The sequence below is a fragment of the Falco naumanni genome, chromosome 15 (assembly GCF_017639655.2).
Source record: "Falco naumanni isolate bFalNau1 chromosome 15, bFalNau1.pat, whole genome shotgun sequence".
In the NCBI taxonomy this organism is placed as follows: domain Eukaryota; kingdom Metazoa; phylum Chordata; class Aves; order Falconiformes; family Falconidae; genus Falco; species Falco naumanni.
In genome coordinates, this window is record NC_054068.1 from 11,054,657 (window position 1) to 11,081,033 (window position 26,377).

The following is a 26,377-nucleotide window of genomic DNA, read 5'->3' on the forward strand; positions in this document are numbered from 1 at the left end:
ATGTGATGACGGCATTATGTGATGCAGTTGGGGAAAGCGTATGTGCAATGTTTTGTGAGACGGCTTACCACCACCTGAGATGGAAAGCCAGAAGATGTTGTGAGGGATGCTCACGTAATAGTTTATACAGGTGTAAGAAAACAAAAAGGAAGCAGACATAAAACTGTTAAAAAGAATGGGAAATCAGTAATGAACTTGCCATATAAGCCTTAATGAACTGTCTGGGTGTAACAATTGCTGCACAACATGAAGCTGTAATTACAAGTGCAGGACTTACAGGAATCTGTACATACTTTAAGAGCCACAGAACCCATCACACTATTCATCACTGCCTTTTGGGGTTTGCTCCTCTGAGGAACAAATCCCTATGGCTGTTTTTGAAGCTTTATTGGCTTTGATAATTGAAATGAAACTTTCAAAGCTTTTAAAAGCAGCTGCAGGGATTTACTTCTCAAAAGCAGTGAATCCAGAAGAGCGGCCACTCCTAGTGATCTCCTGCAGCCACTTTTAGAGCTTTATTTTGGCTTTACATGAAGCCTTTTATAGTTTTGAAAGTGGCTGTGGGGTTCACTAGTGGCTACTATCTGGGATCTATGGCTCTTGAGGAGAGAATTCCTTCAGCTGATTTTTGAAGTTTTAGAAGCTTGGTTTTCACTGTGTGTGGCCAGATTTGTTGTTTGCATAGGACCACACACAAATTTAGTAGTTTGTGCTACTGGGCACTTAAAATAACGACATTTTAAGTACACGACAAAACTCAGTCTTAGCATATGTTGCTGTGCCTAGACACACCAGGACTAAGCAAAGAAGGCTGTGACCTTCTCGAGCACGTTAGGAAAAAGAAAGTATGTTACATGAGTCCTCACTCTTCTGTTTTCATTCTGCCTGTTGACAAATGAGATAAAATATTGTTTCTCCTTACTTTTACCTGAATGTGACTTAAACAGACTTCATTTTCTACCTTTAAGTCTATTCATATTTGAACACTTTAGTTTTAGGGCACATTTTAAATGTTTTAGTAAGAGAGATATTTGTGGTATGTACAGTATTAGGAAACTGCTCTTCTCTCCTTTCTCAGAAGCTAGATCTTTCAAGTTTTCTGTAATATTAATCTCCTTCTCTTTTCTGAGGAAGAGCTCTGTCGAGCAACTCAGTAGTGTTCCCTAAAGGCTGTTCCAGAGATTGTGCTTCCATTCACCAGAGTCAGAATATAAACTGCTAAAGTGAGAGCAGATGCTATTCAGTCTTTGGCAGTAACCACCAGCCAGATGCCTCAAAGTTATAGTGAAGGAGGTTTCTTAATATATTGTACATTCTTATCTCTACTGTAACTTGGCAGTGTTGTAATCCAAAGTTTATATTAAATCTAAATGACTAAATATTATTATTGATCCTTTTAAATGGAAGAAGTAACTGAAAGCTAATTCATGCAAAGATATTCATTCACTTCCCACATACTTCCTTATCCAATTTTGTATCTAGTCATCTTTGGCTGGTAATCATTGCCATTTGTTCATGTAGGAAGACAGGGCTGTGGCTGTTTCAGATTTTTCTTTGATGCAAAATCAAGAGTGGGTATTTCTTAGCAGATAATATATTTCTTTTGCTGTTCCGTTCAGGATCATAAAATGTTGCATCCTGATCTTTCTACATGACAGCACAGCACAATTAAGCATATGCAAAGAGTTGTAAGGTTTTTGTTTCTGTGTTTGGGAAGTTGAGAGGCAGAGGTTGGCGTTCATGCACGTGCATGCTGATGTGCATACAAACTCGTAAAACTTTGAGGGTCTTTAACTTTAGTAAAACGAGTAGTATTTCTTTAAAGGGCAAGATAAGCCAATTAGACTGTCACAAATAATGCTGAAAAATCCTAACTTTTGCATGTGGTTTTGCGGGAAAGAAACAAGAACAATAACTTGAATAATTTGTAATTGTTTCACTTTTATTAATTCATAAGCTATTTTCTGGTGGGTAAGAATGCTGTATTAGTTAGGTTTTGGAAGCTAGTTTTTGACATTCTGAGTTTCCATTCTTTACCAAAAGGGGCATCACTTCAATAAATAAAACATTATGACTTAGCAGGTTGTTTTAAGTGTGGCAGTTTTCTCTGGTTTGTAACCATCTTGTGAAAATAGAAACTCCTTGACTCAGAAGTTACTTTTTATTACAGCATTGTTTCTGAGAGCAGGTAAGAATTAGGCTGCGCTGTATTTTATATTTAATATTAGTGAAAGGTAGCAGGATATAGTGAAGGATGGGATAAAAGGTGACCCTTCTTATATTGCCTGATAAATAAATCCATGGAAAAAGGGAACAGCTATGTTGTGTACTTTCTTGAGAAGTCTTTTGACTGAGAGTTGGTGTTTCTAGAACTTCCACTAGCACTTCCAAAAAAACTTTGCTTTATATTTTGGGGTCAGCAGAGCATGATATCCTCACAAGTTTAGAATCTGCAGCAGTTCATTCATTCCCACAGCTTTTGTTTTAATTCTGACTTCTAGAATTCTGGTTCTTCTAGAACCAGATTATGCATTTTGCTTCTTTCTGACCATCTAGAATTTCAGAACTTGTGGAGAATCTTAACCATAAATTAACTGTCTTAATGCAATAATAATGAAACATAAGTCTGGCATAGTGTATTCTTTGACTTAGATTGTTTCTTTCTCTCTCTTCACTTTCAGTGCTTCATCCAATTTTTCTACTTCAGTTTTTATTATTACAGAGCACTGGCTGAAGAGAATAATTACAAATGTGACATTCTGAGAAATGCGGGACTGGTTTGGCCATGTTGAATACATTTTAACTGTCCATCTTGTATTTCCAAATTATTTTTACTTAAATATGTATGATGAAAATGGAGAATCATCAAATATATTTTTATTTTACATTCATTCAGAAATATTTTTACATCTGCATTAGGAAATCATTTTTTTCTATAGTATGATTTGATGAAATGCTGTATTTGTCTGTTGTCTAGCATTGTGACAAATTTCCTTTGGAAAAAGTCTTAGTACATTGACAACATAGTATGCACACCTGCAACATTTCCTGTCACAAAATCGGTACTGGATTCTGATTTTTAGGCTAGAGTACATATAGTGGTGTGGGCCAATTACTATGAAGCTTGAAAATGTGCTGATCAATCTACATTCTCCTAGTCCAGTAGTTAACAGGCCTACAGTCTTCCTTTAAAACAGCTTCAGGGACTTGATAGAATTAAGCCACTGTCTCTGTCAATGTAATGGTTGTAGGGTTAGGCTCAACAGAATTCATAGATGTAACTTTTTGTTATTTTACATGTAATATATTTTTTTAATTCTGTCTGATTAAATATTGATCATTTTTCTTCCTTGATTCTTTCTTTGTTCAGTCACACTTGAGTTGCACGTCTGCTACAAGAATGCATGTTAAAACATAAGGAAATAGCTTATCTGTGTTTTCTGTATTCTGGAGTGCATTGAATCTACTATGTGGTATCACAGTGGCAGCCCAGTTGTATGCTTATGTATATATTTTAAATAAATAATTTGTATACTCCAGAGGGCATTTTATATTGTTAAACCTTCTTAAAACTGATAGGGATGTTCTTCATGGAAGCAGGCCTGTAGATTTCAGAGCCTCTATTTAAAGCATTTGTTACTAGTTTAATAAGAGAGTCATTCTGTCATCCCTGTTTCATCTGTTTGTTTGTCAACAGTTGTATTCATGTTTGAATGAGATGAAACTGTACTATTGATGATTGCTCTTTCATATACAGAGCTGTTCTAACATAAAAGTATACTTATTTCCCTGGTTGGTTTACTTTAGAGGGTTTTTATAGCTGCTTAGATTACAGTTGTTGTGGCTTCTGAAATTTCAAGCTATCAGATTGCCTGTGAACATAATTTTTTGTTTTCACTGCGCTTCTTGTTGATGTCACTTAGTCGTTTTCATTGCTGACTTAGGTTTTTATCCGTGAGTTGATTTGTCTTCAAACTTAAATACTCCTTTTAATACCAGTTTTTCCACCAGCATCTTTCTGTCAAGATGACCTCCTTAAATACCTGTGGGCGTAACTCCTGATTGTGTTTGGAGATAGTTCTAACATATACTTGTTCTTAAACATAGCATTTTGAAGTTGTGCATTGTCCTAATGACATGCTTAGTCCACTTGAACTGTACCTGGAGTGGTGTTTTCTGTGGTTCTGGGTGCCTTTTCTCAGGATAAAAATGTTGTTAGGTATTGTATAATCCAAATTCCAAGTTATTGTGCATGCCAAATACATTGGCTTTCTCTGATTCTTACTTAGATTACAAGGTGTGCATTGCTCCCTGTCTTCCTAACAATGTCCATAGGTGTGATAATTTAGTTTCTTACATTGAGACTGGAGTTTATTGTATGTTCAGTAGAGAATCTGGTTTTATATTCCAACCTAATCAATTGCTAATGTTTCAATATTAAAAAACAATTATATGTTACTTACATTTATTATTTCTTTTTCAAAAAGGTGGGAATACATTCCCATCTTAGTATCAGCAGCAGTGTTGCCAAATAAACATAACCAGTAAGTATTTCAGCAGAATGTTAAACTATATTGTTGTTCTTTCTTTAATAGGTCCATGATTAGACTTCCTGTTTTACAAGATGTCCCAACATGTGTTGGAATGGTAACTTCAGTACCACCTGAGAGCTTGGATTTTGCCTTTCTGTGAAAGGTAGGGCAGCTTCTGTTCAATATTTTTTGTGTATTTCTAAGGTTTTCTTTTTATTAATCTTACTGGTTCTGCAACACTACAGAATCTGAGTTATGCTTTTAGCAGTATCACCTCTAAGTGCCAGAATTGATAATATTTCATCAAACAGTTATTTTTTAAAAATAAATGTAGATATGTTCAAACTATTTATGAAGAAAATGAAGCTGTTTCTTCAGGCATAATTTTCAGAGGTTTAACTCCAATTGAACTGAGAGCGTGACCATACTACTTGCTCTCAAAAATATTTGGAGAATTCAGGTTCTGTTTTCACCATAATACCTTGCTTCTGTTTCGTGAATGTAGCGGAAGAACCTTCTTTAAAAGGTCTTGCTGTTTCTGGAAGGCAGTTCTGGCCTTCAGGGCCTACCAAAATACATTGCCCAGCCTCAGAATAAGTTTGTGTCTGGGAATTGAATGACTTAAATTTCTGGTCTCTGCAAAGGAGAGTAAAATTAAGACCATCATTCTGTGGAGATGCATTATCTACCAGATTCATTTATAAAGTCCATCTCAATAAGAGATTTCTGGTAATAAATATTAGATGTAAAATAAGAACAATAAAAAGAAAACCTTAGAGAACCATTCAATATTGCAATAAAGCTGACTTACATTATCCCTGTAGGCAAACTCCATGCTCTAGAGGTGGTACTAATGTCCCCAACTCTCAACACATGTTGGAACATCTTTGTGGAGGAGGAAGTCATTGATCAGTGAGCAGCATCTTCAAGGATCATTTAAGGGGGAAAAAGCAAAAGGTAATATTTTCTGAAATATGTTGGAATGATTGTTCATTACGTTTATTTGGCAATCCTGCTGCTCATACTAAGGTTGTAGTGTTTTCATTTCTTAAAATTGCTGAAAAACCTCATAAGCTTCACTTTAGTCTTTCCTTTTCCCTTGAGTTTGAGTTGCATTTGTTAGCCTCCTTCATGTTGCTGAGTTGACTACATACGAAGTCCAGATTCTACTACAACTCATTGGCAATTTTGAAGCCTTTTTTCAGTGGTTATAATACGGAGAGTGTTAGTCTGTGGTTTAACCAGTTTTGCAGTGTCTGGTGTTAAATGAAGTAAGTCACAGCCAAATGTTGCAAATGGTTGAACTGGTACAAAGACATTCTTCTGGTAATGAAAGGGTATTTGTTTTCAAGGATGTAGCTGTAACCAGATGAGGCACCACTATCTGTTCTTGCACAGTAATGTAGAAGTGCAACTTTAGTATCAGCTATCATAAACTACAACTGTTTTGAAAAAATCAAATGACCATGTCTGATCTGAATACACTTTGTAGTGGTGGATGATCTAGTGATGCACAGGTTTGGTGTTAATGAATGTGGCACAATGTCCCGATCTTGACAACTTCTCTAATCCTGGACATACACAGATGAAGGTGCTGACATTTTGAAATTCAGGTTATGGTCTTCAGTCTACCTTTCTGGTATCCTTTATAATTTAAATTTCCTGTCTTCTTTGTGCATATCCTTTCCAGATGGCATGCCCTTCCCACCTCCTTAAAATGAGGCCTTAAGTTGAGCTGGTCTGCCTGGTGTCAGGCTTGTAGTGGACAACTGTGATATCTGTTCAGATGTGTCACCAATAAGGCTTTTATAATGTCAGCGAGATGGTTTCTTCAGGATAAAAAAATATGCCAAAATGTCTGCATTGTTTACAGAAGTTGCTTTAAAAGAACCAAAGCATACAGGCAAATTCTTGTACTTGGTATTCATTTTAATCCTAGCGTGGATGTGATTGAGAGTGTGGTCTGTTACTGTGAGGACTATGTTACAAGATGTTGGCATCTGTGCCTCCACACGTGTTTGTCATCTCTGACGTTCTTACAACAGTTCTTCTCCATCTCTCTCACCTGACGTACTCTCATAATAATATACTTCTTGTATTTAGGCCTGAGGTCCTGTAATAGGTTAGTATCTTTTGATCTTGAACTTTGCCTAAGAAGCACATTCTTCTAGCCTGCATGAAAACAGGTAGAGGATAAATCAACATCTCTGTTGTTTTCTTAAGGACTCTTATTGGTGTAATTGCCTTATTAGTTCTTTACCATCTGGTCCCTCTAACAATCTCTTGATTTGACTCTGTAGTGAGTAACCAAACACAGAAGTACATGGAGGCATGTACTGTTATTCATAAAAATAGTGAACATATTTTCCAGTTCTTTACGGTCAATTTGTGTTTATTCTTGAATGTTCCTGTGTCTTTGGATATGCTTATTATGTTGTATTTTTGTTTTGAGAAAACTGAGATTAAAAAAACCTATGTAAGTGTAATCTGTGTATTCTCATCTGACTTGTTGAGGCCTGCACCTATTTCAGTTCTCATCTCCTCCTCTGTCTTTTACATTTTCCTCAAACTGTTCAGTTGCAGCATGGATTATGGGGTAGGATCTGGTTGTAGTTCTCAAAAATTCTTTGACCTTCAGTGCCTCCCTTTTAATAACTTCAGCATCCTCCCTTCTTTTAAGATATACAAATGAAATTGCACAAAAGGAATCTTAAAGAGGAATTATTAAAAGAGAAGAAATTAAACATCAAAATTAAGGATAATGTGTTTCCTTAGTACACTTAGATTTTGATTTCTTCTAAAAGAAATGAAGTAATACACAGTTCAGTTACAGGAAAAAAAAACACCAGAAAAGTTTAAAAGCAGTAGCTTCTGTTCCATCAGAGTTTACATTGTTTCTGTCCTCTCTGATCTAGCTGTTAATACCAAATATTTTCTTCTCCCAGATGCACTGCTTCCCTGATTTGTGGCAGCTCCTTCCATTTTCCAAGCCTCCACATACCTGTACATAATGTTTGGTGACTAGCTTGGTTCTGTTAGAGACAAACCACTAAGGATAATAAAAAGACTGTTTAGGGATGATTAATAGCTACCTTTCAACTGTTTAATTATCTAGCTTAGAGACAGAATTTTGGAAACTGGATTGTCTGGTTATATATATTTTAGGTTAGACCTCTTCTCAAATTAGTTCTTTCTTTTTGCCAAAAAGTGTGAATTATGTGTGGGTTCCCAGACTTACCCACCTGGTTGAGAATTCTTAGAGAAGTGAAGGCTTCCCACCACCCCCACCCCCACCCCCCGCCTCCATTCTTACATGACTTTCATCAAAAACACCAATTGTGTAAGTAGGGTTAAAAGTAGGATTCTTGAGAAATTATTTTTCTACTTGATGAATTTTTTCGTCCTGCCCCAAATCCCACCAACTTGCAGAAGAGCTTTGAATCAGCACAGAATCAGACATTTTGGCCTGGGTTACACATAGATTTTGTATGGATACAACTATTTCTTTGGCTCTGTTGTGTTAAAATAATTATACCAATATGACCCCCTGGAATGGAGATGTATTTCTGATCTTCCCTTTAGAAGAATTAGGAATATCAAATGAAATCATAAGGTAAAAGTTCAAAACAAGTAAAAAGAGCGATTTTTTTTGCCAGACGAGTAGTCAAGTTGTTGAACTCTTTGTTTTCAGATGTTGCAGGTTCAAAAAATTACTTGAAAAATGATTGGGAAAAAATTTCCATCCTGACCTAACAGAGAGGTAGATAAGATCCTCTAACTTAGGATGGTCCTGGGTTGTATTTTGTCGCATAGTTACCAGTGCACTTTTTTTTTTTTTCCCTAATAGTCTTCTAGCATCGTCTCCCACTATTGCTGTTAGAGAAAGGATGCTAGACTGTATCAGCCAGTATAGTTTTTCTTAAACTTTTTATACAATTCTATAAATGTGTAATTATTTATTATAGTATAGTTTGTACAGAGTAAGTTAAATCCACTGTAGTACCTGAAGAAAGCTTTATGAGTAGTTTTGTACCAGTGCATTCACATTACAGATGTTAGGAGTCTTAGTTGAATCTTACTTTGCTAAAATTATTTGGTTGGCATTTACTTTGGAGGGAGTAGGAAGAGAAGAGAAAATTAAAATTGGTGTAACGTTTATTCGGAAATTTTTTTCCTTTAGGTTACAATTGTATGGCTGGTTATCTTTTTTTTTTTTCCTGCTGTGTCTTGCACTGAAAATAGCTATGTATTTTGAGAATTTTAATCCGTAAGTTTGGGATTTATTAATTTATTTTTAAAAAGTAACTGATGTTACACCAGTTTCTCAATTCACAAAATGCCTCTTGGGGAATCATCTCAAGGTGGATTGTTCTGAAGGAGTATAGAACAAGTACTACACCCAGCAAGTCTTGAGTTCTCAAGATGACTGTCCACTTTAATCCAGAAACTGGCTCATGAGATATTTTTAATCCTATGAGAGGATGAATGTTCTTTTACAAACAAGCTTACTGAAATAATCAATGTAGGGTCTTAGGCTACTTTGTAAATAACAATTACATGGTGATAAAAAGTCATTCTCTTAAGCAAAGGCAGTTTATAACATACGAAGGTGAACTGGAAATATGGTGTTGGACAGTCAGTGTCAGATACTGGTTTACAAAATCTTTCCCATTCCAGTTCAGGGCTGGTTTGGAGCTCTGGAACATACCTTGGCCGTCCGCCCCTCACAGGGGGGTGCTGGGTTTGTATCTGCTAGAGGGAATCATTTACCAAATCTCAAAGCACTTGGCGCTGATTCTCTCTCATTTGGCAGGATACACACCCTAGCCCATGGCTTCCCTAAATACACTCCAGGTTATGGGTTCGTCAGGGGCGCCTGCTCAAATGACTTCCTTTGCATTGGCTGTTTTTGTGAAGGTTAGCAACTGAAGTTTTTTTGGTTTCTCCTTTCTTCATCCTGTCTTCCAGCACCAGACAGGCTGTTGTACAGCACATCAACATTTATTATTTACGTGTTTAGTTAGTAAGACTTAGTGACGCTTTATTTAAAGGACTGAAAACAGAAAATTACAGCTAAAATTATCATACTGTTTCTTTTGCCTGGGATCACTAGGTTATCTTCTACCCCTAGGAATCTGTAATCCTAATCATCAGAGCTAGTGATTTGTTGTTTGCACAATCACTCTGTTTAACAAGCTTTTCCTTCAGTTTTTAATACTTGAAATCTGTCTGGGGCTCTGGCAGCACCCCCAACACAACCCCAGGGTATTCTGTACCCAGACAACCTCCTCAGTGTTTTTCTTTGGTGTGTTCCATCCCCCATTCTCTAGCTTAATATTTAAGATTGGGGTTTCCCTTTGAAAGTAATATGAATGAAGTATTGATGGATTACTTTGAAGGCTGAGGACACTGTGATATGGGAGTTGTACCCTATTTTTAAGTCCCACTTGGTTAGGTTGGGACAAGTAAGTTCAATAATTGGCTACTCAGGATGCCAAATGCCCTTACTGCATTCGGGTTTTCCCCTTTGTGTTTAGTCAGCCTGACAGCTAAATGTTACTGCTCCATGTAGAATTAATAATATAAATAGTATGAGACAAAGCACCTATTGCTTTCTGTTGATTTCATGACCTGCTTTCTGTAGAGACCACAGATGGTGTGTTTTAGCACATACAATATTGCTTGTCTAGTTTTAGCAGGTGAAATGCTCTCCACTTTCCTCCAATTTTTTAAGCTGTTACTCTTCCAGAAGTTCCTATATAGCTTAAGTCTTGAACAGTGACCACTTAACTGATCATGTTGTATTTAATTACATGTAATTTTACAGAGATTAAGGAGTTCAAAATGTTTCACTGCTGACATCTACAGCAGAACTATAAAATCATCATTTTCCTTTATGCTGTTGAAATGGAAGAATGGAATTTATTAAGGAATAGTTTGGAAGGCTGCAGAAATTCAAGTGTTAGTTTTACCAATACCTTGCTTTTCCTGATGGGAAAGATTGCAGAGGGACTGAGGCATGTAAAGCTGTGGTGGTTCTGTTGAGATAAAAGAGGAAGGGGGCTTGAGCCTGCAATTGTAGATGCAATCCAAGGCACAGCCTAGTACTTACTGTGCTGTGGGGATGAGGTAGGTAGACACAACCAGATGCATCTTTGTTACGTTATTCTAGATCTGAAGTTCTGATGCTGTTGAATGAAGTTTAAAAGTTTAAACAAATTATGCCCCAGACTGAAAGGAGATGGACTTTTGTGATTTATTTCCATCTTTTAGTATGCAAGCCAGCTGTAACAGCAGAAGAGGCCTGGACCTAAGAAATCTGGTTCCAGTTGCATCTTGGGTCAGTATTTCATGCACAGAATTCAAAGTTTAAGAAGTTGCTCCTGGTTTTAAGATGATAGCAGAGAGTGCTTTCAGCATTTCTGACTGACCTGTGATTAGGGCAAATAGAAACTCATTATGCGTGTTCTCCATGTTTCTGTTGAAGGACAAGACAAATTCAAGCCCTAAATACATGCTGTTTAACTGTTTAAAACCAGTTCTTCAAGGTCTTTCTGTTTTAAGTGTAAACGTAAAGAGATTTTATACAGGCACTCAATAATTTATCACATCAATAATCAGAGTCAGACCTGATGTTTTACAAATAATTTTTTTATCTTTGATCTCAATCCTGTCAGTCCTCTTAAAGTATAAATTATTAAAGTAAGTTTTTGATTGTTTGAAAGCCTATCTGCAAAGATAGTATTTTTCTTCTGCTTCTCAAATAGGGCAGTACTCTTCTTACGATTTATTTCAGTTTGTTTGATCAATAAAATATAATTAAACTTTTAAAGTGCAGCAGAGCCAGTACCTTTCAGATAGCTAAGCAGATGATAGCACTCTTCAGAATTTTCACTTCTTGGGACCTGAAAATTTTCAATGACAAGGTTTAGGTGCTTTTATGTTTGTAAAAAACAATCTTGTGCTAGTGACACATATGCCAATATCAGAATAATATTGCTGAATGTTTTTTCCCCTCAAGGTTTTTGGAACTTGTATATAAGTTCTACCTTTATAGAACCTCTACTGCAGTATCTCAGAGTTGTAAATAGAATATAGTTTATTTATAACAAAAATATTCTAACACTTATACTTCCTTTGCATACTGTTTTGTATACTGTAGATCTTTATTAAATGCCGATTGAACCATGGTTTGCTATTAAGGCTTCCCAACATGTAAATAAGAATTAATAAGCAGGCAGGCTTTATTGTGTTGTTCTGTATATGCTTGGCAGATGAGAAATCTGCTTATTTGGGGGGGTATTAATTTGCTATCTTATACTTTTCATATAGGATGGTGTTACAGAACTGACTGCTCTCATAGCATTTGATGCCTCTGAGGATGTGTTGAAATTTGGTCTTGCCACCAAGAATTGAAGTGTTCATGCAACTGGTCATCAATTCCTGATGGCCTTGTACAGTTCTGATGTAGTATAAATATGGCAAGAAAATTTGCATGAAGAATGTGACCTTAGTTGTGTCTTCAAAAATACCAAAACTCAAATTCAAGTGGAGAGTTAAATGGTTATAATTACAGCTTGGAGCACTGCTTTGCTCCAGCACCATTTTTGTTGTTATCCTTGGTGATGTTTTTATCATAGCTCTAGGAAAAGTTCAGAATTACATTGCTGAAGTAATTTTAAAGACTTATAGCATGTACTTGTTATCAAAAATGTCTAAATTTAACAAATGTATTATTTAAAAGCAAGCAACTTTTTTCAAATTATATATGTCTTGATGTTTTACTTTTAAGTGTGTGGCTCCTTACTGCTTTAAATGCAGAATTTGGGTTGCAAAGCTGCAAGTTTACATGGCCACATTATCAAACTTAAAGCACATTAAGAAGATCACCTAAAAGTCAGAAACAAGTTCAACTTTTTTTAATAAAAAACAGATGATAGCAGTCTGTTGATATAAAACATTATTTTTTTTGTTTAATCTTATTTTTTTGTTTGGGTTTTGTGTTTCTGTATGCATGTAAGTGTATATATTATGACTTATTGTTGCACTGATCAGGTGGTGCAATTAAGACCAGAGTCCAGAATGCTAGGACCTAAATAAAAATATCTGTAGATGAAGCCACTGTCCAGTGACTTGGTTAGAAAGATGAATACTATATTGAGGATATTTGTGTTTTGGTGTTTTGTGATACAATTAAATATGTATAGTATTTTAAAATATATATGTGTGTATGTACACATTTCTTAAAATGATATATTTCTTTTCCCACAGCATCATCATCAGTCTGGGGAATCTTGTAAAGGGAAGAGAAGCCTTTCTGTATTAAAACTGGGGAAAGTAATTATGCAGACTAGGAAGAATATCTCAGGAATTTCCTTTTTAGAGTTCAGCATTATTTTCCTTTGATGGCAGACAGAATTCCAGTATGCTTTTTATAAATGCGAGTGGATGAAACTCAGGAGGAGATGTAGCAGTGAAGAAAAAAAACAACCTAAGACTTTAGTATGGAAACATATGAAAATTAACAGTTTCCAGCCCTTTGCAAAGATTCAGTTTCTACTTGATTTTTTCTCTGAGTAACAGAAAGCAAAAAAAGATGATCTCCAAACAATAGTACTAGAGCTTCTTAGGTCAGCAGATCAGTAAGGTGGTATGCATGGCTGTTTATGAAAGTATAACTAGGCCAGCCTGTCCAAGTGTAGATGAGATTGGTAATTTTCCCATCCTTGCCCCAAATACAATCCCAGTATTTAAGTACCGTGCCAAATCTTGATGTAATATACAGCCCTGGAATGCACTCTGCTTGTGACATCCTATGCTAACAAGATTTTGACTAATGCCATTTAGAACAGGGAAGACGCGATGATGCTTCCACACATGATGAATGTTGTGCATGACAAGCTGACTTTTAAAAAATTTATCTTTTTGTCTCTTTGTAGTCTGGTTTCTTGGCACTAATTCATTTTTGGGGAAATTTGTTTTGTATTATTTCTTCCTTAGCCTGTTTCCAAAGAAAGCTAGCCTTAAGTGACTGAACAGTCTGTTTGCCTTCCTTCTTTCTCCCTTCAGGTAACTTTTGAGTCCATTGATAAATTGGCAGCTAGATAGCCCCTCCATGTTGAGGGGAAAATCAACTGTTTTTTTCTTTCCTTTGCTCTTCTGTCTTGGTTGGCTGCCGGTCAGCACTCTTGTACAAACTGGCCAGGCTATCTTCAGAGCAAGCCGGCTGTTCCCAGCTAGCAAGCTGGACAGATATGGACTAGGAGACATGCCAGGGGGTGGTTCTAGATGTATGAGGGAACTAAGGGTATTTTGCAATAATAAGGAATATGGGAGGAAGTTGGAGCTATGCAGGAGGACAGGGATCATTGAGTCACTCAGGCTGGAAGAGAACTTGAGTGGTCATCTACTCCAACCTCTTGCTCAGTGCCATGTCAACATTAAATTCAGACAGGGTTGCTTAGGGCGTCATCTGGCTGAGTCTTAAAAACCTGGAAAGTGGGAGAATCCACAATGTTTTTGTGCAAAGTGTTCCAGTACTTAATTATCTTCATAATGAAGAATTCTTCCCTACATCCAGTGAGAACCTCTGCTGTTCTGGTGTGTGATGCTTCTTCCAGGGATCCTCAATAGAGTCTGGCTCCATCCTCTCAATAACCTCTTCCCTAAGCCTTCTCTAGGATAAAGAACCCTGAGGTTCTCCTCATATAGGTCATATGCTTCAACCCCATAACCATCTCAGTGACTTTTCACTGGACTCTGGTTTTTCCAAGTCATTATTGTGCCGGGTACCCCAAAACTGATTGCAGTATTCTAGATGTGGGCTGAGTGAGGATTGTTCTGTCGATACAACCCACTATGCTGTGTCTTCATTGTTGCCAGGATGCGCTGCTGAATCCTAGTTAGCCTACTGGTAGGCAGTCCCCAGCCCATATCGTTGCAGAGAGTTAGTCCATCCCAGGTGCAGTACTTTGCATTTGTCATTGAATGTCACAAAGGTCCTGTTGGCCCATTCATCGGGTCCTTCTGGCTGGCAGCCCTTCCCTTTGCACTACTCAGTGTGGTGCCATCTGCAAACATGATGGGGGTGATTCGTGCCTCCCCCTCCAGGTCACTGAGACAGGTGTTAAAAGGTGAGTCCCAGGACAGATTCCTGAGGGACTCAATTTATAACCAGGTAGTTTTCTGGGCTTGGGAATACTGTGTTGAGGGTTTTCAGGAGCAGAAGGTTACTGGGATATTGCAGAGGCCAGTAAAAAGGATGTAGGACAAGAATTGTTAGGAACCAGGTGGCTCAGGGAATGGTCCTTCAATGATGGATGAATTTCTGAAGAGTTGAATAGGTGAAACAAGTCACGTAATGGTTGAATTTACTTAGAACAAAAGTCTTTGAAATTAGGAAAACCTTTATTGTGGAAAAAACCAAGATGGTGATAGTACTTCATTATGAAAGGATTGTGTGTGTGCACATGTGTTCAGGGAAGTTGGGTAGCTGTAGTTACACTGCTGAAATTCAAAGAATTATTATTTTAACAATTACTTATTCGTACCCTTAACCTAGAATAGTTGGCAGAATTTTCCATCTCAAACCTCTTTTCTGGATACTAGTTAATTAAATTTCCCTTCTTACTTGCGTTTTATCTTTCAGACTAGTTTTTTTTTTTTTTTTTATTGATAGCTTTGCATACACATTTTTGCATAATAAAATGGTGCATGCCTAAATAGGTCTTGATATTGCATGTCCAACTTGCACAAATAGCTGCTACCAATATGAATAGTCCGACTGACTTCAAGGACTTAATTTGCATGAGTAACAGTTGCAGCACTGGGATCTTAATGCGTCTGTCGGCTTTCCATTACACGTTCAGCTTTCAGCAACTTCAGCAGAGTTCCATCTCTATTACAGAGGGCAAATTGGGCACCAAGAAAGATTTAATTTTTTCTCAGCGATAAAGCGAAGATCAGTTAACAAGCATATATACCTATTGCTGAAGTCCTTCAGGTAACGTGCGCAATCCAGAGTCGGCAATGGCTTAAGTTTGTTTAAGAGATAACGACTTCAAAAGAATCGCTAAAAAAAATTAATATCAGAAATAGATGACACGGAGAGCCGCGCTCTGGCAAGCGCGGGCGCGGCGCGTGCAGCGCGCATGTCCGTAGCCACCGCGGATCGGCGCGGGGGGGGGGGGGGGGGGGGGGGGGGGGGGGGGGGGCCTGGCGGGGGGCGGGATCTGGCAGCCGCAGTGCCCCCTGCCGGCGGGGGTGGCGCCCGCCCGCCCGCGCCGTGATTGAGCGGCCTCCGCCCGGCCCTGACAGAGGCCCAGGGTGATGCTGAACGCTGCCAGTTCGTCTCAGATCACATCATTAAAATAACAGAAGTATACATCCATGTAAGACCGCTGCTCACTTGTTCGTCTTCATTTTTTAGACGTGTGATGGTTTCTTGCTCTTGGATTTGGCCAGGAAAAGATAGGAATGCCTCACAAAACACACACTCCTTCTTAAGCCTCTCAGGTTTGTGTTTGCTCAGGGACTCCTCCCGCAAATGAAGACTGCTTTTCTAATTAGCTGTTCAGGAAACACTTCCCAAAATATTATCAAACAGATGTCCCATACTGTTTTGCATACCAATTAATATATCACAAACTAAGATACTCGCAGATGTTTTTAAAAGTCCTGTGATCATTTAGTGGAAAACTGATTCAGTGTAATCAGAGTATTTACTCTTTTATGGTGGGTCAAATCCAGTAATCCATACAAAATGCATCTACTCATTTTTCACTATATAAAATACATGTGTATTTGTGTGTGCTCACAGAGTTTTCTAGCCAGAAAACTGTCCGGCTGGCGCTGCTCATATATATAGGTCTTTGCAGGGACTGTGCCTTAGATTAGTATGTATCTCTACAAATTTATATCTGATACTTAGTAATTATTTTGATCAGTTTAGGAATTCTTAAGTGTTACCCATTTGCTGTGCTTTTCTTTTTAATACAGCAGTACGTTAGACTCTAGAGTGTTTCCTTTTTGTATAAACTCAGCACAAAGTATCAAAGGTCCAAAAAACTACAAATGTCTTTAAGCAGTGTTTGGGGGACAACTGATGTTTTTAAGTAATTTTTTTGGTTTGTTTTTTGTTTTTGGTTTGTTTTTTCTATGTTGTTTTTTTAAGATGTTGTTAATATGACTTTGTTTCTTCATATTCAATTAATAGGGTTTTTTTCTGAAGGATTTTTATTATCAGTAGTGTGCCAACAGTGTAAGCTAAAGTACGCAACAGTATGCTTTGGGCTGCAGCCTCATCTCATTGACAAATTAATCTGCACTAATGCTTCTGAAAATAAAGAAATTGCTTTTTCTTGTGTAGAACAACTGAGAGAACTCAAATTGTCTCATACCCTATTATGCTTTGTTTTAATATACTAAGATCAACTTCAGTAAAGTTCTTAAATGCTTTCTAAGTGGTAAAAAACCCCCTCTGATTTCATTTTCAAACTTTAAAGTGTAGTAACACCTCTTTTCATGAGGTCATAAATATATCACCAAAGCTAAATAAATGTTGTTACGGATTTTTCTGTTCAGGAAAATGAAGTTATGACTTTATGTTCTGTAGAGGTTTTGTTTGGTTTTTGGTTGTGTGTTGGTTTGGGGTTTTTTTGTTGGTGTGTTTTGTTTTTCTTTGTGGGAGGTAAGCTAATTCTGTTTTGTTTTGTTTTTTTGCTTTAGCTAAAAAACTAGGAATTACTGATGTGCCAGCTGAGGTGGTTACTTTTATTTCCCATGCAACACAAAACAGATTAAGAACAGTGATAGAAAAAGTAACAGTGATAACCCAGCACCGAATGGAATCATACAAAGTAAGTCTGCAAAGAAAGGTACTGTAACAGAACAATGCAGTGTGACGCCGTTTTTTCTTAGCATACGGTAGATGTTTTGTGTTCATTCTGTCGCAAAGCGTGTTTTTAATTGTGGCTTTATCTGCCTCAGCAAATGGAAAGTGGTGGGATGATAGTAGCACTTCTCAGATCTGTCTCCCTCCTCTGTGATAGAATTTGTGTGTAGAATTATATTTTCATCCTTCTGTGCTGAAGTGTCTAGCATGGAGCATCTGTTAAGCTGTTTCTGCTCATGGATTGCAACTAAGACTGTTGATTCTTGACGTCTCCTTTTTTGACCAAGGTATCTATTGATTGGATAAAAATTGCTTCAATATGTGAGAATCTATAGTAACTACATGTCCTTGGCTGTGAGAAATACTAATATTCTACAAAAGCTACCAATTTGTCTTAAACCATCAACTACAGAATTTATCTGTGAATTCTTCACTATAATTAGACAATTATGTTCTGTTTAAAAAGAACATTTCAGGATAAAATGATATTCTGATTCCATTCTTAATGATTGTATTCTTGAAGAAAATTTAAACAATTTAGGTACTTAAACCAGGGAGAAAATTTAAATAAGAATCTGCAAACCAGTTTGAAATTCGAATAATTCCAACATCTTTATTGCTAAATTTGAAATACCTTCAAGAGTAAGATGATAATAGTTTTTAAACTCATGTAAAAGCAACATTGCAATAACCATAGTTGTGTGTAAGCTGTGTTTAGATTTAATAGCTCTGGTTTGGTTTTTTAGTTGGTTTTGGGGGGATTTTTGTTTTCCTTGAATGAAAGCCTGGTCAAACAGCTTTGGACTGTGTCTTTGCCCACCTGTTTCCCAAACCTGAGTCACAGTTGGATAACTGTATGTGGTGTTTGCAAGAAAATTATCTTTGGGATCTGTGACTAGAATCAACATTACTGTGATAGAAAAATTGATTTAAAAAAGGCCACTATGCTGTGTTTACCTACACTTACATCTTTCCTTGCAATTGATGGATGTATTCTACTATATTTGACTAAAAGTAAAATGTCCTTGTTTTTTTCGAATATTCTTTCTCAGCTTCAGCAGTTTAAAATTCCTTCTTCTCCCTAGAACAGTGTCTGAGAAGAAGACACTTCATTCAGTCTGTGTTAAGCCAAAGATGCATTTAGAATAATATCTTAGCAGATTCTTAGAAAAAAATCAGTGTTGTCTCTGGCTGAACCATAGCATTTTCATTGTCTTCTGCGTATTTCTTGGTTCATGGTTTTCTTTGATTTTGTAGCATTTAAGTGAAAAAGAAAAATATTAAGCAGATAAATGAGGTGGAAGTAAGATGGATAACTTACTTTTTTGACTGACATTCTGAGTGTTCCTTGTGTGGCTTGTGTCATAAATTCTTACTGTTTGTTGGGTTCTAGGAAAGCTTGCATACTCTTAGCTGTCATAAAGTTCTATTTTACTTGTAATGAGAGGCTTATTTTCAACTTAATTTTTAGCTCTAATGCTTTTATAGTGCTGCATCTTAATCATGTCTGTTCCTAGTTGAAGATGAGTACAAATACAGGAACTGCAGTTTATAACCAGGCTTATATCCTATATCTATGATTGTTCAGTAATAAAGCTCAACATATTAGGAGTTTTTAATCAGCAAGTCTGTTGGTTTTATTTTTTTTAACTCTTCAATGTCTCTGGTGCTGATAATCAATCCTTGGGTTTTTTCATTTGCTTAGATATTAAGTAATCAGATTCTAGCTGCATTATTAACCATGGGCTGACTTTATTCCCCTGAGCTTAAAAAAAGAGAATTTATTTTTTAAATTGTTAGGACAAGGGAAAGATTTTAATGTATAACACCTATGGTTGTCTTTAAATGCATAGTCTTGATGAAAATGCATGTTTTTGTAGAGCACTGTTCTTATTTTACAGGATGATGAATGGTATGAACAAGCTACAGATGTCCGATCACAGTTAAAGTTTTTTGAACAGTTGGAGCGTTTAGAAAAGCAAAGGAAAGATGAACAAGAGAGAGAAATCTTGCTAAAGGCTGCCAAGGTATCTGTTCTAATCCGTTGTTTTTAAACCACTTAACAAGTCATAGTCTTCAAACAATTACTGAATTTTGTGAAATCTATTTCATAAACACATTTTTTTTTATATAACAAAAAGATACTGTTGTTGTGTCATCACACCTTTAATTCATTAAGTCATCCTATACTGTCTTTAATGACTCCAGACGTACCTGCTGGAATGCTCCTGCATTTTCAAGATACAGCGCTGAATTTGATGAGTTCTTGGGAATGTAGGAGACAATGGCTAACATTTTCAAAATAACTTGGTGAAATAACTTTCACAATTGCCTTTGAAATTTAATAGATGCCAGGGTTTCTGTGCCATTTGAAAATCCTAGCCTACACTTCTGGTATTCAAGCACAATTCAGTAAATTGTTACAGATATTTTTGAGGCTTTTTACTCTACTTCCTGAGTTTTTTAAGGCTTTTTACTGCTTGAGTTTCTATACTATTTTTTTATTCTTTTTTTTTAAACAGTTTGGTTCACTTGTTTATTTTAACTTAAATACTGTGTGTCCCATTTGGTGTTCTGGTTACCTCTGTATAACTGCCATATTATTCAGTTAACTGTCAGTTCGTCTGGACAGGTTCCTTTGTAACTTCAGTTCCAAAGACTAAATTTTCATACATGCAGTAGAACAAACTAACACAATATTGTTTCTAGAGCATATAAGTACAGATAAATCTCCTGGGTTTAATGGCAAATTTAATTGTTTTATATATATATATATATATATATATCATATCTAACTGCAAATAAGTTTATGCTTTAGTTATCTCAATTTTCATTGCATTTTCATTTGTATTGAATTATTTATTGTATATTCTGAAGATAGTATATAAAATAACACAATGCTTAGTTGTAACACTCAGCCTCCTGGTTTTGTGCCATTAATGTTCACAAATTGAGAGAATTTTTTTTAAAAAAAACACCCTTGATTATTTCAGAAACTTGTTTCTCAACTTGGCTACTTTTATCTGTAATGTTTTCACTCTTAACTTATAGTTGTTCACATTGTTAAATACTCCACAAATTTCCACATAACAAATACTCTTTGAATGTTTATTTTTTTAATCAAAAAATATTTTTTTTTTAATTCTGTTTTCTCCATTCAGTGGATACATCTTGATGAATCATGTCTTCTTTTCTGTGTATCCTGCTGCTTGTTTGTTATGTTTGTTGGGGTTTTTTTTTTAATGGACATTGAGAAAAATGCAGTAGCTTGTAGTCATTAGTTCAAAAACATTTACCTGACTGCACAAACCCTTGTGCAGACTGGTCTGAGGTCGGGCTAGATGACCTCCTGTTGTCACTTCCAACCTAAATTACTTCGTGATTTGATATTCTGTGGTTTTGGGTGGGTTGTTTGGGGTTTTTTTTGTTTTAGTCTTGGATAATACAAACTCCTGTGAAGTAAAAATTCAGGAAATAAATACATCAGCCACAAGTTTGATTCCTATAGATTACAGAAAGAACAAATTAAGAGAATTCTATAACAAACGAATATAATAAGAGAGTCCTCTACTTGATTTGAAGGAATGAACTTAATGAAAATAATGAATGCATGTATTAGCTTCATAACCAGAAAGTGATAGGAGACAGCTTGGCATAAATACATGGTCTACTAGAAGAATATATGAAGGCATTAAAAAATCAAACCCAAGCCATAAAGTAGCCATGGAAGAGCAATGCTGATTTATCAGTATTCATGTTTAGAAAGAGAAGTTGAAGATATTGTGAACCTTTTGGGAGGTGTTCATGCAATGTTGCGATTTAAGTGTAAATGCCTATTTGGAACTGAACTTAAAATGATAGCATCTTTTCTTTGTGGAGTGTTCAGCTGGCTGTCAGCCATTCTGTTCTGATGGATTGACGCCCTATTACAGACTTATGTAGGGCATAGTTTGGAAAAATGTGGTCAGATTACAACTTCTTATTGTAAATAATAGCTATGTCATGATTTCCTTAGCTTCTAGGTTGCTGCTCAAATGCAAGACCACCGTGTACATTAACAGTGATAACTGTTGAGGTTTTTATTCTGTATTCCTATGTACTAATACCCTACCCAGGATTTAGTTTTTCTTTTTTTTTCTTATGAACTTGCCTAGTTGTCTAAGGAGATCTAAGTCTTTGTGGAATGGAAGCAGTAATTGTAATGACACAGTTATTAAACGGACACAGTTAAAATCTGCCCCAGCTGCCCTGATAAATAGTGATAAAAATCAGTAACCATTTCATGTCTGTCTGTGGCCTGCTGCATGGATACTTGTCTGCAAAGGGGGTAATGACTTAGCTGGCTCCTGAGACTGAAATATCTGCTTTGCAAAGACATTGTTTCCTGGATCATGGCATCCTTGTCACTCTGACAGTGTCTTTAAAGGTTAGAAAACTTGGGATTTTAAAATGAAATTTCTGTTTCTGCTTTTTTTCCTATAGATGCTTAAATCTAAAAATCAGAATTTTTTTTATAATTGCAGCTTCTTAACGTGCCTTTTAGATTAACAGAATGATCTCTTCTATGTGTTTTGTCATTTATTTTGCAACATGTTTTTAAGGTTACTCAGCTGAATAATTTTAAAGAAAGTTTCAAAATTGCCTGCTAGTCACGCCTCATCTACTGTCTAGTATGGAAGAGTTTGAACGGGTTTTACTGGCACAGTGAAAATTTTATTTTAAATATTTACGCTTTGGAGCCTTGTTAATAGCTAAAGTCCAAGTTTTGACCAAGAGTAAGATAATGACAGAAACATTCTGGGCACTGAAGTGGATGGTATTAAATAATCAAAACCAAAACAATCAGCTGAAAAGATGATGAAAAATGCAGGAATAGATTGAAATTAAAGGAGATTCAGCATGAGTCTTTGGGAAAGCCTTGAAACCAATTTGGTAATGTTGCATTAGAATTCAGTGAGAGGTAAGAAAGATATATAAATAATCATCAAAGAAACTCTTAGGTTTGCAGGTTTTTGTTTTTGGGTTTTGGGTAATGGGTTGGTTTCTTCAAAAGGAGAAAAGAAAATATTTGACACTAGTGATCCGATTGATCTGCAACCATAATTTCAGTTGTTAAAGTGACTGCAGAATTTGTAAGCACCCACATGGGGTTGGTTTTGCTTCAGGAAATGTTTTTGGGAAAAAAAAGAGACAAAATCAGATGGGGAGAGAGAAGGGAAAAAGTTAGGTTTCAAAAAATATTTTAAATTTCTGACATGCTAAAAAAAGTCACTATCCAAGTTAAAAATAATTGTGAAGCTACAAGAGTATCTTTAAAGCAAAATAGTACTATTATTTGACTTGTTAAATGGGAGAATGTTACAAAATCTTATGTCCCATGCCTGGGAAATACTTGAGAAATAGAAACTTCATACCACAAGCTTAGAAAAATAACAACTAACTGATGTTTGCATTCCAGTGAGGTGTTTTGGGGAAAGACAGACTTGACAGGAAAGGAAGAATCGTAAGATATACTATAGTAGCAATGCAACATACAAATATTTTTTTAATTAAAAACCTAAAAATTAAAACCATGACTGTTTCAGGAGCTAGCACAATCTCTTGTACCTCAGGGATCTCTGCATCATATTCCACAATGTATGCATACCAACCTAGAACGTATGGCCCAAAGCATTTCTCTGATTTACTTCCTGGTAGTTATTTTTATAACAGAAGTGTTTAAAGACACATTGGTCCCCAAAACTGTGAGATCCAGTCACCTGCTGCTTTTGGAACATCAAGAAAACACAATGTCAAATACAGAAGCTGTACAGGGAGAGACTGCAGCTGCCTGATTGTTGTTACTTTTGGGTTATCTTCCTGATATGTGAATAATAGCGTAAAATAAAAATGGCACAAAGAGGGGCCATCTTGTATATAAACATATAACATAGAGTGCAGTCTCTTTAAAAGAAATATTTGGGAGAGTCAACTCTTCACCCTCATTTGTTTTCCCAGTAAGAACCCACTGGCTGTTGTTTCCACGTGTGTGCAGAAGCAGAGATTTTTTTGAATTTGTCTTTGGTGACTGGTATGGGAAATTGCAAGAAGGGCTAAGGAAAGACTGCAGAAAGGTCAAAAGCCAGACTAAAATCACTTGAGGAATTTACCTTTACATTTGACATGGTGTGTGTTGTGTGGACTTTCTGGGAAAAAAAAACAAAACCAAAAAAACCCCAACCAAAACAAAACAAAAAACCCCACAACCAAACCAAAGCACAGGTCTTGCTATAGTAAAAGATGTGTACCTTCCTGCTTTCATAGCTATTTCCAAAACCTGGAAAATGCAGGTTGTGTGTGTCAAATTGAATGAGGTTCTGGTTCTGGGCTGATAGTGGAAATATTTCTGGCAGCAGGAGGAATAGGAGTTTGTAGTTGCTTTTTTTTTTGGGGGGGTGGGGTATATTTGTCCATTGTTTTTTGGAGAGTGGTGCTTTCTACAGTAAAGAGGTACAGCTTGGGGGTTTCCTTATTTTCAGAAAATCAGTGAAAAATACTTCTATGATATAATCTATAATAAAGTGGATCATGTTAAAATTGCCGTGGTAATTTCTCTGCTCAAACAGGCTATATGCCTGTTTATAATCAAATTAATTTTGAGAATTTATTTCCAATGTATGCATTCTATTAGTCTGTTATTTTGAGAAGCCTGTCAGGTTTTGGGGTCTTAAATGTGACTATCACAGGAGTAAGATCTGTTCTGTAAAAAGAATAATTATGCAAGTAAATGAAAAATTATCTTTAGTTTTGTTTGCAAAGTTAATTAGTATTTATAGATGACAGAGACTTTTATAGTACTATAGGCTGAAGGGCTTTTTTATTGGAGAGTGATCATTGAAATTTGGCAGTGCAGATTTCCATGCAGACGTGTCTTGTGATTACTTGAAGGGGCTACCTCTTTGAGCCAGAGATGAGTTCAGTCGTCATGCCAAATTAATCCTTTCCCTCTCTTCTGAAAGTACAGTGGATGTAATGCAGCTTTTTGTGAGATGAAGCACTCTCTGAACGGAAACTTATAACTCACTTCAGATGAGAGGAGAGCAAAGAGGGAATTATTGTGTTGAGATAGTTTTCTGAATTTTCAGAAATTTGTTACTTCAATTTTAATGATTTTAAAATAAAATCTTTTTTTAGACCTGTACTCTTGCATTCCACCTCACTGTGGTCGTAGCTCTGAATAGGGTTTTACCCTCAGCTATGCTGCTTTTAACTTTCACTTTTTATTAACAAAGCTAATGTGAAAGCAAAGTGTTTCATGTTGCCAATTTAATTTCTTTAATTAAAAGTGAAAGTTATAAGCTGGTACAGCCGTGGGTGAAGTTCTAATGTCATCAATGGGGAAAAATAGGTTTAAAATTGAAACTGTTGGCACAGCGGTGGCTCTCAATAGTACAGCACCTGCAGTTGTGACTCCTAACTTTATTTAATGAAAAAAGATGAATTTGAAGCGTTAAAGACTCCCAGTGTATGTATTGGGAAAGGGGAGTAGAGCTCACAGAAGTTGTGTAAATGCCTTAACTGGGATCAGAAGTTGCTAAACGCAGGAGATGTATTTAGGAGGAGAGACACTGTGAGACATTTTCTAACACAGATTTAACAAGCCGAGACTTCAATATTATTATAAATCTAACAGAAACCTTTTTTTGTTAGTGGGACGAAAATGTAACAACAGTACATCTCAGACATTACAAATTACAACAAAATACTGAATCATTATCATAATTATCATAATTAAATATGTCAGGAGGACTGTTAGTCTGCCCTTCTGCATAGTCACAGAATATTCTCCAATTTCAAAAATTTGTTGCATATAGTTAGGTATTACCTGAGTTACAGATATCCTTATTATTTTAAAAATACTGTTGCTTTCTAATGTAAGACAATTCTATGAAATACAAAATCCCCTTCTTAAAACTGCGCTGTTACATGTGTAATTAGATGCCCATTTTTGTGGTATTCTTCCTTAACACAAGCAAGGGGAAAAGCTAAGGTTTGGAACATTAGGGAGTTTGGTAACATGTTAATGAAACCCCGTATTTCTAATGTGTTTTGAATACACACATTTAACATATGCTACTTTTCATACTTTGATATTCTAATGTTTCCTTAGACGTAATGTGATTTATGCAGTTTTCAGATAAATAAGGTAGCAAGTTCTCTGACAGAAAGCACTTTCATTCTTAACAATTAAAATATCAGGCTGTCTGGTCTAATAATATCTTGTGTTTGGGAGAAATGTTAACAAACCTGGTTTGGTAAGGTCTCAGTTGGAGACAGCATTGAATGTATTTAAAAGTATGTTATCTGGTTAGGATCAGTCCTGGGTTTCTCTAAAATTACTACGGGAAGCTGGCTTGCTTCAAAAGGTGTTTATTCATCAACGTGGAAATATATTACGTAAACCCAGTTTTCTTTATTTACAGAAGAATAGAGAGGGGAAGGGAAAGGAGTTGTGATAAACTCCTTGCAAGTATTTGAGTTAGCATTCTGTGATGGGTAGGTGTTCCCAAAGCTTTAGAGGAAGGAGGCATTGGTGCACTCAAAGATTTTGGAAAAAAGTTTTCCACAGAACAGCTCTGAGATGAAGCATGTTAAGATTTGGATGTTAGAGGGAAAGGAGAAAGGAAGACAAAACCAAAAATGTGAGATGACTTCATAGAAAAAAATTTAAACTGGAATTTAAATAAAACCCTAGGAATGATTAGTTAATAGCTTGATGAAAGTAAGTGTAAAATATTGGTACAATTGTGGAGTAAAAATGGTGACATATAGACAAGCACTAAAAGGGCTGAGCTGCAGTAGAATTGTTTAGACTCTTCAGAAGCAAGAGAAGGTGTTCATATGTGGAATGGAGTGTAAAGAGAAGCCAGTGACATTTTTAAAGCTTATCTAGGCACCTCTGTTAAGCTTGACA

The 26,377-nt window shown here is 36.2% G+C and overlaps 1 protein-coding gene across 1 annotated transcript in view; it reads left to right on the plus strand.

Annotated features, from left to right (window-relative positions):
- Positions 1-26,377, plus strand: part of LOC121097734 (transcription initiation factor TFIID subunit 4-like) — a 146,380-nt gene that overhangs the window by 46,961 nt on the left and 73,042 nt on the right. Inside the window, 2 exon segments of the mRNA XM_040614990.1 lie at positions 17,259-17,389; positions 19,326-19,451. Of these exon segments, the coding sequence (XP_040470924.1) occupies positions 17,259-17,389; positions 19,326-19,451 (257 nt within the window).